Here is an 11,656-nt window from a genome sequence, read left to right as displayed (position 1 = left end):
TGTTCATTGAGTGTTTTTTTTTTTTTTTTAATATAAATCTTAAACCACCTTTTTTATGTTGGATGGTAGAACAAAGTTTATTAGGGAGGAGAAACCACTCTTTGCAAGTTCACATTTTATTACATTTTAATAGATATATCAGATTAAATCAATAATTTGTTTCTTTTTAATAATATTTAATTATTTATTGCAGGTTTTATGACATGCATCATTATTCATATTGTATTTGTTTATACATTCATTGCATGAAACTTAATTGAAGAAATTTTACATTTTTGACCTTATGGATAAAAAAATAATGCTTACCTTGGTTTCATAAGCATTTATTTTTTCATACATTTTTTGTTTACAATTGACATATCTAATTCAAAGTCCAATAATGCAGATTAGAAGGGAATATTTTTCTCACAACCCTCTTTTAAAATGTCTGTCATGTGGTGATTTCTCAGCTTTAGAGTAAAAACATTGGATTTATCCAATAGTATAATGTTGGCCTATTCCATGCCACTATACATAAAAATTTAGAAAAATGTGAAACTGTACAAAATAAACTTGAGTAGGAAAAAGTAATTGTACAAGTACCTTGAAGAACAGTTTTAAACAAATCCAGCTCTCTATCCCTCTGCCTCTGAAGTATATAGTTATTATACGTTTAAAAGGGAAAAAAAAATGCTGTGTAATTTTTTTAAGAATTCAAAATATACACTGACTTTGACAATTAAAAATTAAAACGGAGATCTTGAACTTTTCAGATTTTAGCCATTGCTGGTTCGAGAACCAGTGACAACAAATAAAATACTATTTTCAAATAACTAATTTTTATGAATGAGTTCATGCTGTCAGTTTGCGCATGCTTCTTAGACCGGATCTGACGTCACAATAACAACGGCGACTTCGGTGGTGGTTCTCCTGGTGCAGAACTTTCTTCGGTTTCGTCACTACAATGAGCAGGCGGTGAGTTTAAAGTGTAACACACAGTTAAGCAGAAGGAGCACCAGGATAACCCGGGTAACTGGTCTATTCCAAACCCGGGGGAGCAGCTGGTGCTGGGGCAGCTTTGTCAGAGGTGATGCTGGACAGTCTGCATCCACATAGAGATCAAACATCTGTCCTGTAGGGTCACATCACCTCAGCAGATGAAAGATGTCCTTGATACAGACAAGGTTTTGAATGTGGAAGTGAAGTGAGCAGAATGCTCAGATCTTCATTGACTTGGGTGCCTCAAATCCAGATTTAGTGCCTTTAAAACAGATGATCAACATGTGTGATCTTCACCTGCTTTATCCTCCACAATGGCTGAGCTCAGAGAAGAGGCTGTGGATGGACTTCCAGCCTCCAACATACTGTAGCTATGATGAGCTGACCCACTGTGACCATAGTGAGTCAGAAGTCCCCACCAGGTGTTTGTTCAAGCATAAATATGTGAATTTGCAAATGAAATACATATCTATTGTTTCTTATTGCTTCTTCCTAAAATAGATTTCTCAAACTCTGGAGGAATTAATGAAATACATGGTGCACAGTTCCTGAAGTGATCTAGCAATGGATTCGTTTTAAAGAGGAAATATTTTAGGAACATCTCAGATTGGGCCCATATACACACTGACTGCTACTCATTTTACAGTAATTTTTTATTCTTCAGTTTCAGAAATTTGCAATCTATTTTTGTAGATATACTTGTTTTTTGTCACTGCCTTTTATATAGCTTATTTCACCTTTATTTAAATGACACTCTTGTTCATTTTGTTCCTCCTGACTTCAGGATATACACAATTCCAACGTTCCAGTAGTTAACTTGTACAAATTTGTGATAAGTTCTATTCCAACCTGGACAAAATTTGACGCTTCAATAAAACGGAGTGTGGTGGCTCCTATCTATGCCTTATTGTTGGTTAGATGTTAAAGTAGATGTGCACATTTAAGAGGAACCGAGAGATAAACATTAGAAGTACAAGTATAACAGTCTAACCAACTGAGAAGATCCAGCGTGAGTCAAACATGACATCCAGGTATTATGACTCCACATAAAACCATGAGAGAAGTTCTTTTTGGAACAGCTTTTATTATGAAGTCAGACTCAGTTCTCCTTCTCCTGGACGGTCTTTGTTCCACGCAGCCTTCCTGTACGACGGGCAGCAATGAGACCGACCTTACGACCAGCAGGTGCATCCCTCCTGATAGTTGAGGGTTTGCCAATATGCTGATGGTTACCACCACCGAAGGGATGCTCCACAGGCTGTGGGAAAGGAGGGAAAAGTGAGCTTTAAAAATGCTGATCAGCAAACAGAAATACAGAAACTCTAAAACACTTAAATAAGCAACCATCCGTTTCTGAAAATAAAAACCTTGTATTGAACCGAGTCAGCAGAATGAAGGTGATGTTCTGGTCACTTACGTTCATAGCCACACCACGCACACGTGGCCAGCAGTTCCTCTTGGCCTTGTATTTGTGGTAGGCGCGACCAGCCTTCAGGATGGGTTTGTCAATACGTCCTCCTCCAGCAACAACACCTAAAAAACAGGCAGTCGACTTCTTTAACCACGCCCTTTAGTTAGCTGATGAGCTACAGGTCACATGACTTATGTCCAAGCCTTCTTACCAACAACGGCTCTGTTGGCGGAGGAGATGACCTTCTTGGAGCCAGAGGGCAGCTTGACTCTGGACTTCTTGGTCTCTGGGTTGTGGGAGATGACTGTGGCGTAGTTTCCTGAAGCCCGGGCCAGCTTGCCTCTATCACCAGGTTTCTCCTCCAGGCAGCAGATGATGGTTCCCTCAGGCATGGTGCCGACGGGCAGGACGTTACCGATGTTTAGCTGAGCTGTGGGACAACATGAAGTAATAATTATCAACATGACGGAACTGTGCAACAGGTCAGTTTGAACCATACTTCATTTCACAGTTAAACTGGACCCAATACCAAAACAAATTCTGCTGTAATATAAAATTAGAGTTAGAAATATTTTGCCTCATTATTGATCTGTGTGCCTGCACGTGTTTGATAAGTGTTTGACTGCAATTGCTTTATTCAGGTTCAGCTGCTCCACAGATGAGCCTCGTTACATCCTTTTCTGCAGAGATCCACAATGACACCTGTAGTCAGGTGTGTAAGACAGGAAGTCTTAAAACCTGCAGGATTGTGACCCTCCACAAACTGGTCTGGACACCCCTGCTTTCCACACCAATTCAAAATTTCACATAAGACCAGACAACAATCCACTTTTTACAATGAATAACATAGGACACAAAGACTCTAAACTGTGTCTTATTTAAGTCCTGTTGGGTAAATGTTTGTTCTGGAGTCTAAATTGGGCCAATTTTAGCCACCGTTGATTAATCGGCATCAGTCAATAGCTAATATGTAACTGATGTATTAACTTTTATGCTTTGTGTAATCTCTGTGGCTGTTTTGCGATTTGAACAAATTTTATTATTGAAATTCTTTTTAGGGGTGTCCCGATCCGGTATTATCGGTCCAATATCAGCCAGAAAACGAGTATCTGATTTTATCGGACTGCATCTAAAATCGCCGATATATATTTATTCAATTATAGAATACTGTAGATATGAAGCTTAAAATGTATGCAACCAATTGGTTAATAATAAATGGGTCAGTTTATCTCATTCCTACTGTTGCTGACTATTGTTCTCTGTAAGACTAACATCACTTGATCAAACCTTTTCTAACATTCCACACTACAAAATAAGTATTAAAAGTATGTATGATTCGTGCTGATCATCGCATCGGCCCGTTATCGGCCAATACTCAAGGCCGCAATATCGGTATTGTATCGGAAGTGAAAAAGTTGTATCGGGACATCCCTATTTTTTTTTTTAAAACACTTTATTTCAGTGGCTATACAGTCCTTATATTAACAGTATTACTAATTAAAGTTCTTTATTTCAATTTTATGTCTTTTTTTTGCTTTGTTTTGAATTATAAAAAAGTGTTCATATACTGTGTACATCAATGTTTATAATTCATTTATCGGCCAATACATCAAATAACTCCCAGCATTGGCTCAAAAATATTCTATATGAATCGGACTCTAGTTTGTTTAATCCAATTATCTACTAACACTTAATGTGAAATTCTTAATGATCTGTTACAGACATAAATACTCTCCATCAACATAACAGGTAGGACTAATTATTTAGTTAACAATGGTAATGACTGAGAAACACAAGATTGCTGGGGAAAAAGGCTGAAGCTCAGAATATACAAGTTTATACTTTCTACAACGAGATCGCAGATGTGTTGTTTAATCCTAGGGCTATTTTTGGATCAAACAAACAAGTTCAACTAACTTCATCACTGCAATCAGCAGAGAAACAGTAAATTGAAATTTTAAAGGTTAAAAGCAACAACTACCAATGTGTCCCAGTAGCAATGGTAAAAAAAATAATTTAACAAAAAAAAAGACCTTTTCCCCCAAAATATCTGACTGTGTTCTGTTTTTGTAACAATCATAAATATCCATTTAGAAAAGGAAGAGTGGATTTATCAAATCCGTAGAGTCTGGTGTCATGCTTATCCTGCCAGGATCCAGAAAATGTGTGAGATAGTTGTGTAAAAGAGTATAATAAGAGTACAGCAGCCCAAGTTGAACAGCTCAGAAAGCAAACATCTAAAAAAGCTTGATTTGGAGCTCATACACAGAATTATTTTCCCAAAAAGCACATCTTACCCTTCTTTCCACAGTAGATGAACTGTCCAGTGTGGATGCCCTCTGCAGCGATGAACAACTCTGTCCTTTTCTTGAACCTGTACGGATCCCGGAAAGCCACTTTGGCAAGAGGAGCACCGCGACCAGGGTCATGGATGATGTCCTGGCAGAAACAAAAAGCAAGGTAACTTGGCACAGTTCAATCAGAGTGCTGACACGGCAAGTATGGGAGGAAGGCGTTCATTACCTTCACGATTCCCTTGATGTAACCATGGCGTTCAGCGAAGTCAATGTGTCTGAGTGCAGCAGCACCTTTTCTGTGCTTTACGTGGGCTTTGAACACGGAGCCCGCACCTTTTCTCTGTCCCCTGATCACACGTCCCATCCTGTCCTGGAACCAGAGGGTAAGAATTAATCATCCATTCACTCATTTGGAAAACATGTGATCTCTACTGAAAGATTAAGAGCATAAAGACTGCCTTTAAAGCCCCTTATACTAAAATAAAAACATTGGAATGAATAGATACTGTTAACTAGTGAAACGGGTCAATCAATGAATGACATTCAAAAAGAATACACTAAATTATTGACAATTTATCAGGGGGTTTAATCAATGCTAAATATTCCCACCCAATTTTGCAATAACATTGAACACAAACTAAAGCGTTAAAGTTACTTTAGCAGGGTTAGCTTAGCAACATTGCTATCAAGATAACCCTAAAGTACGCCGTTATGAATTTGTCACGCTAATTAAAAGTTACTGCATTAAACATGTTTGTACAAAGAAAACTAGCCCTACTATGGACTACAACAGACACTAAAAGCCAGTCTATGTGCAGATACTGCCGGCCTTTTAGCCATTAGCACCGCTACTCCAGCGCCATGTCATCCCGTAGCGACACACAACCACCATAAAGTCACCCAAACACAAAGGTTACCCAACAAATATTCACGTTATTCAAAACTAATACGCTTGTTACACGTTAAAAGGTTCATGATTATAGCGGATGATGTGTTAAAAGAATGATTCCGAGGAGATTGTCAGTCACGAAACACACAGTAATGCTCATACCTAAACTCCGTTGACGGAAAGAGGAAGTGCAGGGGGAACAGCGAACGTTTTCTTCCGGAGAAATTAGCAAGGGCTGATGGGAAATGTAGGCAAAATTCCTATAAATAAATCGTTTACTTTCTTCTAGAAACATGTAATACACACTTATTTAAAAATGACACATTTGAGTGATACGTTTTCTTTAATAAAATATACGGCAGAAGTAAAATTAGACATTAAAAGATGATCTTTTATCCACTAATTCATAACTTGGTTGGACACTTCTCTAGAGACGTGTAGGCAAAAAAAAAAACAAAACACAAAAAAACACAACAATTATGAATTATCAGCTCCGTCAATAGTTAGTGTTGGTGAGGGACATTTCTTAAACTTGATTAAACTCGATAAAAGATTCGTATCTAATTTTTGAAAATAAACTCGAGAGAAATGAGAAAGCTCCAGCAGGTGGCAGTATCATGATATATAAAATGTCAGTACTGGTAGGAGGAAGTATGGAGGTAGATTTATGTCTTTATTACTGAATTTAAAAACAAAACAAAAAACATTTTCAATTTAAAAAAAACTTTTTTAATAAAAGATAAAGTTGACCTCAATCAAAAATAAATATTTTCAATCAAATAAGAAAAAAAAGTGTTCAAATACAGTTATTTTGCGTCTCAGATATTTTTTTGCATTTGAAAACTTTTTTTTCTTTGATTGAAAATATTTATTTTTGATTGAATTAAACTTTTTTTCTTGATGGAAAATTCTTTTTTTTCTTTTCTTTTATTGATTGGGTTTAAGCCCTGGGTTGGGACACTACTTACCGTGTGGAGTTTGCATGTTCTCCCTGTGCTTGCGTGAGTTTTCACCAGGTCCTCCGATTTCCTCCCACAATAAAAACATAAATTAAATAGACACAATCACCTAAACATTAGCCCAGATGTGTCAAACTCAAGTCCCGTGGACCAAATCAGGCCCTTGAGAGCGTCTAATCTGGCCCGCAGGCAGGAGAATGTAAAAATGACAAAGAAAACAATAATGGGTGTGTAAATGACCAACTCATTCAGTTGGAGATTACACAAATTAAACGGAACTGCAATATTTGCAGGGCTCACAATTTTCCCACATTTTTTTTTTTTTATCACATGACAAGTCATTTTTAATCTCAAATTATTCCACAACATTTCCTTAAGTTCAGTAGAAATTGGAAACAAAATCATGGAAATGTTAAGTGAAAACCCTGCAGGGACTGATATTATTTTCCATTAAAGTCATTTTGAAATGATTTGTCTAAATTCTGCAGCCCACTTAAAATCAATCTGTTTAGTATTTGGTCACTATAGATGAGTTTTACATTCTGCGTTAGAAAAATCTGATTTAAAAAAAAAAAAAAAAAAAAAAAAGTCTATTTTGGCTTCTAAAGCCTCTGAAAAAGGAGATTGAATGGAACATTGCTAAACTTCCTCCTCCCAAAAAAATGTCTGTTGCTAAACATATAAACTGTTGTCTAGTATTTACGGTGTATCTATGTGTGTGCCTTCTTACCGCAGAGGAGGAAGTATTGAGAAACAGATGTTTTTATTGTCTCCTGTGATCTGAGCGCGTCCCACTGGAGTATAAGCACAGCCCCGTGATTAATTAAAGCACAAACATGTGGTTGTTCTATCATGATGGTGCATTGTTTTACACATTCCCTGGGTTATAACTACAAAGACAATTAATCGCTCATTGTTTTTCTTTTCTTTCTTTATTTACTATAGATGTCACAGGTTCTGGTCTGATGAAGATGCCTCACATGAGAAAAATGTTTTTGACCTTTTTGGCCTTATCTCCTTTAACTTTGCAACTTTTAGTTAATAATACAATTCCTGTGAATCAGTGTTCATTTGATATAAAGTAACTGAGCTACTGTGGAACATAAAAAAACATTTATTTGGCAACGTTAAGATCACAAGAACAACAGTTCCGTCGTCACAAATCTCTCTCTATACGGCTCTGGATAGATACACAGATACACAGCAGCAGGTCTTTCCCCAAGAAAGAAAAACCAGGCCAAAGAAAGAAAGAAAGGAGAAGGAGAGAAGGTGAAATAAGGGAAATCGGTTGCTTTCTCAATTTTTCAGAGGTGAGCTTTAAAACACTTTTTTAAGCAATATATGATTTTATTTGACATAAACTGTGTGCACTGTTGCATATTTAAATGCTGGAACATTCCTTTTGCATGTCAAATCTTAGTTGGAAATACAATTATTAAAATATATATTTTGCTGCCACCAAGTCTTAAGTAGATGGCCAGAGTGTCCCCATGATTTTCATCATTCTATCTTTACCTTTTATTAACCTTTGTACATGTTTGCTTTGTGTGTGTGTGTTCTTTATACCCACCCTTCCCTCTGCAAAAAAATAAAATAAAATAAAAAATGACCAGCCGCCTCTAAACTGTAGCAAAAATATGTCACAAACACAATATTCAATAAAGCACTAAAATGTAGTAGAACAGATTTATAAAATACAAGCAATGGATATGGAGTCATTAGGTTATTGGAGTTTTTTTTCAACCTTTGAGTCAGGAATCCATGTGGGGGTCGCCTGTAATGTCTAGTAATTGTAAAAACAACAACAACAACAGGTAAAAAAGGATTAAAATTGTATTTTAAAATGTATTTCAATTATTATTATTTTTCAAATACACATCACACACAATACATATCAAATAACTGTATCCTATACTTACACTTATTCAAATATAAATCAAGTTCAAATAAAATGCAGTATAAAAATATCTAAGGTGGTGCACTTGTCACTTTGTCACTAATCATGGCTACTCTGTATCTGTAACACACTTTAATAAACATGATCAAAAACTAATTATAGAAAAAAAAAGTGTCTCTGGGGTCGCTTGACATTTATGATATCAAAATGAGGTCACGACCCGAGAAAGGTTGGGAACTTCAGGGTTAATGTGAAGAAAAATGACATATAATAATGCAAGAATACTAGTATAAAAAAAAAGTGTACATAACTTACAGTAGTGGCCCAAGAGGATGGTTTTTACCCAGGGCTCAAAATGCGGTGCTACAACCCTGGCAGTGTGGACGGACACACTCCCAGTCCCAGTCTGAAGTTTTGGCCATAGGAGAACAGAAAAGCAGCAGGTGACCTCTGACCTTTGACCTCCGTGTGGTGAAATAACCTTTGGCCTCCGTATGAGGCAAAAAATGCAGAAAGCAGCAGTTGTGACAAAGCGACTCCATTCTGCTGTCTAACAACCCAACCAGGCCGTGTGTATGCGTGTGTCTGTTTGTGTGTTAGCCTCTTCATCATTGATACACTTTGCTTTGTCAGATCTGGGACGAAACAGAACAATAGAGCCAAGGATGCAGCAAATCACCAACACCATTCTCATTGTTTCTTGTCCCGTTGAACCACAAGTTGTCTTGCAGGCTGCAGCACTTCTTAGAATCTGTTGAGTTTAGGAGCTTTAGTGAAGACTGACACATTCTTTATGGAAAGTGTATATTTGTACTGTTGCCGTACGGAAGGGTAAGGTTTAGTCTTATTCATGTGACCTAAACTGGCCAATGAGGGGTGTTGCTTACGGATAGAATGTGTGTATATCGAAATGGCAACTGTACGGATAGCCACTGCCTTCTTTATGTAAAGTCATACTTTAACAAGTACACAACACAACACAGAGGACTCAAACAGGCACACTCAGCACAGATGGGCATCGTGATCGTTTGATCCATCATGGGCCACCATGTTATCAACATCCATGTGATAATTTAGATCAACGACGGATTTGAGCTTTAGTCCAGGAAAGAACAAAGGATTTGTGTTGTTTTCTTTGTTTTTGGAGTAATTTTTGAGTAATTGTGTCGTGGTTTTTTATTTACATTTCGTTGTTATTTTGGTTGCGGTCTTTTGTTATCCTGTTGTAAATTATTCAGCTATTTTTGCACCGTATATTTTGAGTTGTCTTGTTCAACTTCTGGTTAATTATGTGCTTTCTGCTGTCATTCTATCTATTTGTGTGTGTTTTTGTTGTGCTTTTATGTATTTTCTGTAATCTTGAAAGTTTTGAAGTCATTTTGTAAAATTCTCTGTTCAGTTTGTGCGTTTGTAGTCGTCTTGTCTGTTTGTCATTAATAGTGAGTATTTCTGTTGTCATATTGTCTATTTATATTGTCATTTTATATATGTTTCTGGTATTTCTGTTGTCATATATATTTATATATATATATATATATATATATATATATATATTTGAGTGTTTACTTTGGGGGCCGCACAAAATTAAACCAAGGGGAACGCTTGTGGCCAATGTCTGCTGTGTGGTGTCCTAAATCTTTATTAGCTAGACTTTTTGTGCTATTTGTGACACATTTTTTGAGTGCATCTGATGGGAAATACATTTCCCTTGAATCCGATCGTTTCAGGAGGATCACAGACAAAGCAGAAAGCACCGCGGTCAAACGTGAAATGGGAATCAGGTCAGAAGCGTGTTGTGGGTGTGTGCGCGCTCCATTTGTGCACGTGTGTGTCGGTGCAAGACTCAAGTTTAAATCTGGACTTCCTGTCCCTATTTCCCATGGTGGCCGTGAGATAGATAGCGTAGCTGTTTGTTTGTAGTGAAACACAAAAATACACAGATTGAGGAGGAGCAGAGGAAGCAGTGCAGCGCTAGACAACCATTATTGGTGGGTTTAAAGTGATTTTTTTTCTGGTTTTCCTGAGCCCCAAACCCCATATAACTAGAACCAAAACTTGACTTACATTTAAAACTATTTACAAAGTGGCACAAGAAGGAAAACATGACGAAACATCACCGCTATGCTAACAGAGGAAATCCAAAATCTTGACTTATCTGAATATTCACTTATTATCTCTACAACTGCTGGATCAGCATATTTAAAGGCAACTTGCAGCAATTAAATAACGTATTTTTGTACACCTGCAGTCTCCCTCTTAATGAGCTTACTTCATCCTCCTTTTCTTGGGTTCTGGCCCCTGGACAGAACAGCTGCTTTGCTCCAGCGGCATTATAGGTCAGTGATGGTAATGCCTCCAGTTACACCAGCTGTCCATCCCATCCCCTGATGTCAACATCATTGCCTTCATCACCGCTGGCAGTCACTAAGAAAGCTGAGCCTCTTTAAGGAGTGACATTTAATTAATATGATTACAAGACACTCATGTGTCACGTGTGTACGTGTGTGTAGGTGAATTAATGAAGTTTTAAAGAGAGGTTGAGGTGTGTTATCTCACAGAAAGACTGTATAGTGTTTGAGTCCTGACTACAGAGCTCCATGGTAGTAGAAGGCAGCTCTGTTGATTGGATGAGTATTACTTCATTTGTGCAAAATACTTTGAAATCATTATTATTGTATTATTACAGTGTACATAGGTAGGGGTGGACTGGGACAAATATTCAGCCCTGGCATTTTCTATCCAGACCAGCCCATTACATTATTAGCGGAAAATTAATAGCCGTATTAAGTAATGCTCAACATGTGGCTTTTTATGTCTTACTTTTAATTATTATTCCCCCAGAAAACCTAAAAAGGGGCCCCAAAAGAAAAAAACAAAACAAAAGTCGATTTCTCATTTATTTGTGAGTCAAATATTACGACGGTTGGTGGTACCGAATCATTGGCACATACCAATATATAAATGGGGTCCATTACCTTGTACGTGACACGGGGGCCCCGTGGGCCCCATTTTTCAAAATGACTGCTCCTCCGTTAGTTCTCGTTAGATCAGAATGCAGTTTATGAATACTCTATAAATGAATATAATGAAACGCTCAGAGCCCTTTTTTTTAAATGGGGCCTGGGGGCCCACCCCCCGTTTCCGTTAATTTCCAAATTTATGGTAACATAATCGTGTGATATATCGTTTCAAAGGTAATTCAAGGTAGATTACGATTATGCCTCG

General features: G+C 37.3%; 1 protein-coding gene across 1 annotated transcript; it reads right to left on the bottom strand.

Moving 5' to 3' along the window:
- Positions 1-2,042: 2,042 nt before the first annotated feature.
- rpl8 (ribosomal protein L8) lies at positions 2,043-5,094 on the bottom strand. The gene is made up of 5 exons (XM_028436817.1): positions 4,913-5,094; positions 4,687-4,828; positions 2,601-2,819; positions 2,396-2,511; positions 2,043-2,236 (listed from the first exon to the last, which is right to left on the bottom strand). Exons 1-5 carry the CDS (start codon positions 5,048-5,050, stop codon positions 2,078-2,080), a joined length of 774 nt encoding a protein of 257 aa, XP_028292618.1. The 5' UTR covers positions 5,051-5,094; the 3' UTR covers positions 2,043-2,077.
- Between the last annotated feature and the right edge of the window lie 6,562 nt (positions 5,095-11,656).

This window comes from Gouania willdenowi, chromosome 21 (genome assembly GCF_900634775.1).
Source record: "Gouania willdenowi chromosome 21, fGouWil2.1, whole genome shotgun sequence".
Taxonomy (NCBI): Eukaryota; Metazoa; Chordata; class Actinopteri; order Blenniiformes; family Gobiesocidae; genus Gouania; species Gouania willdenowi.
This window is presented reverse-complemented; position numbering and strand designations above follow the sequence as displayed.

Bases quoted from the DNA above. Each gene is read 5' to 3' on its own strand.
- rpl8 (XM_028436817.1), bottom strand. From the start codon at position 5,050: ATGGGACGTGTGATCAGGGGACAGAGAAAAGGTGCGGGCTCCGTGTTC. The intron at 4,829-4,912 runs GTAATGAACGCC...TGTTTCTGCCAG, and splicing joins ACATCAAGGGAATCGTGAAG to GACATCATCCATGACCCTGG. The intron at 2,512-2,600 runs GTAAGAAGGCTT...CCTGTTTTTTAG, and splicing joins CGCCAACAGAGCCGTTGTTG to GTGTTGTTGCTGGAGGAGGA.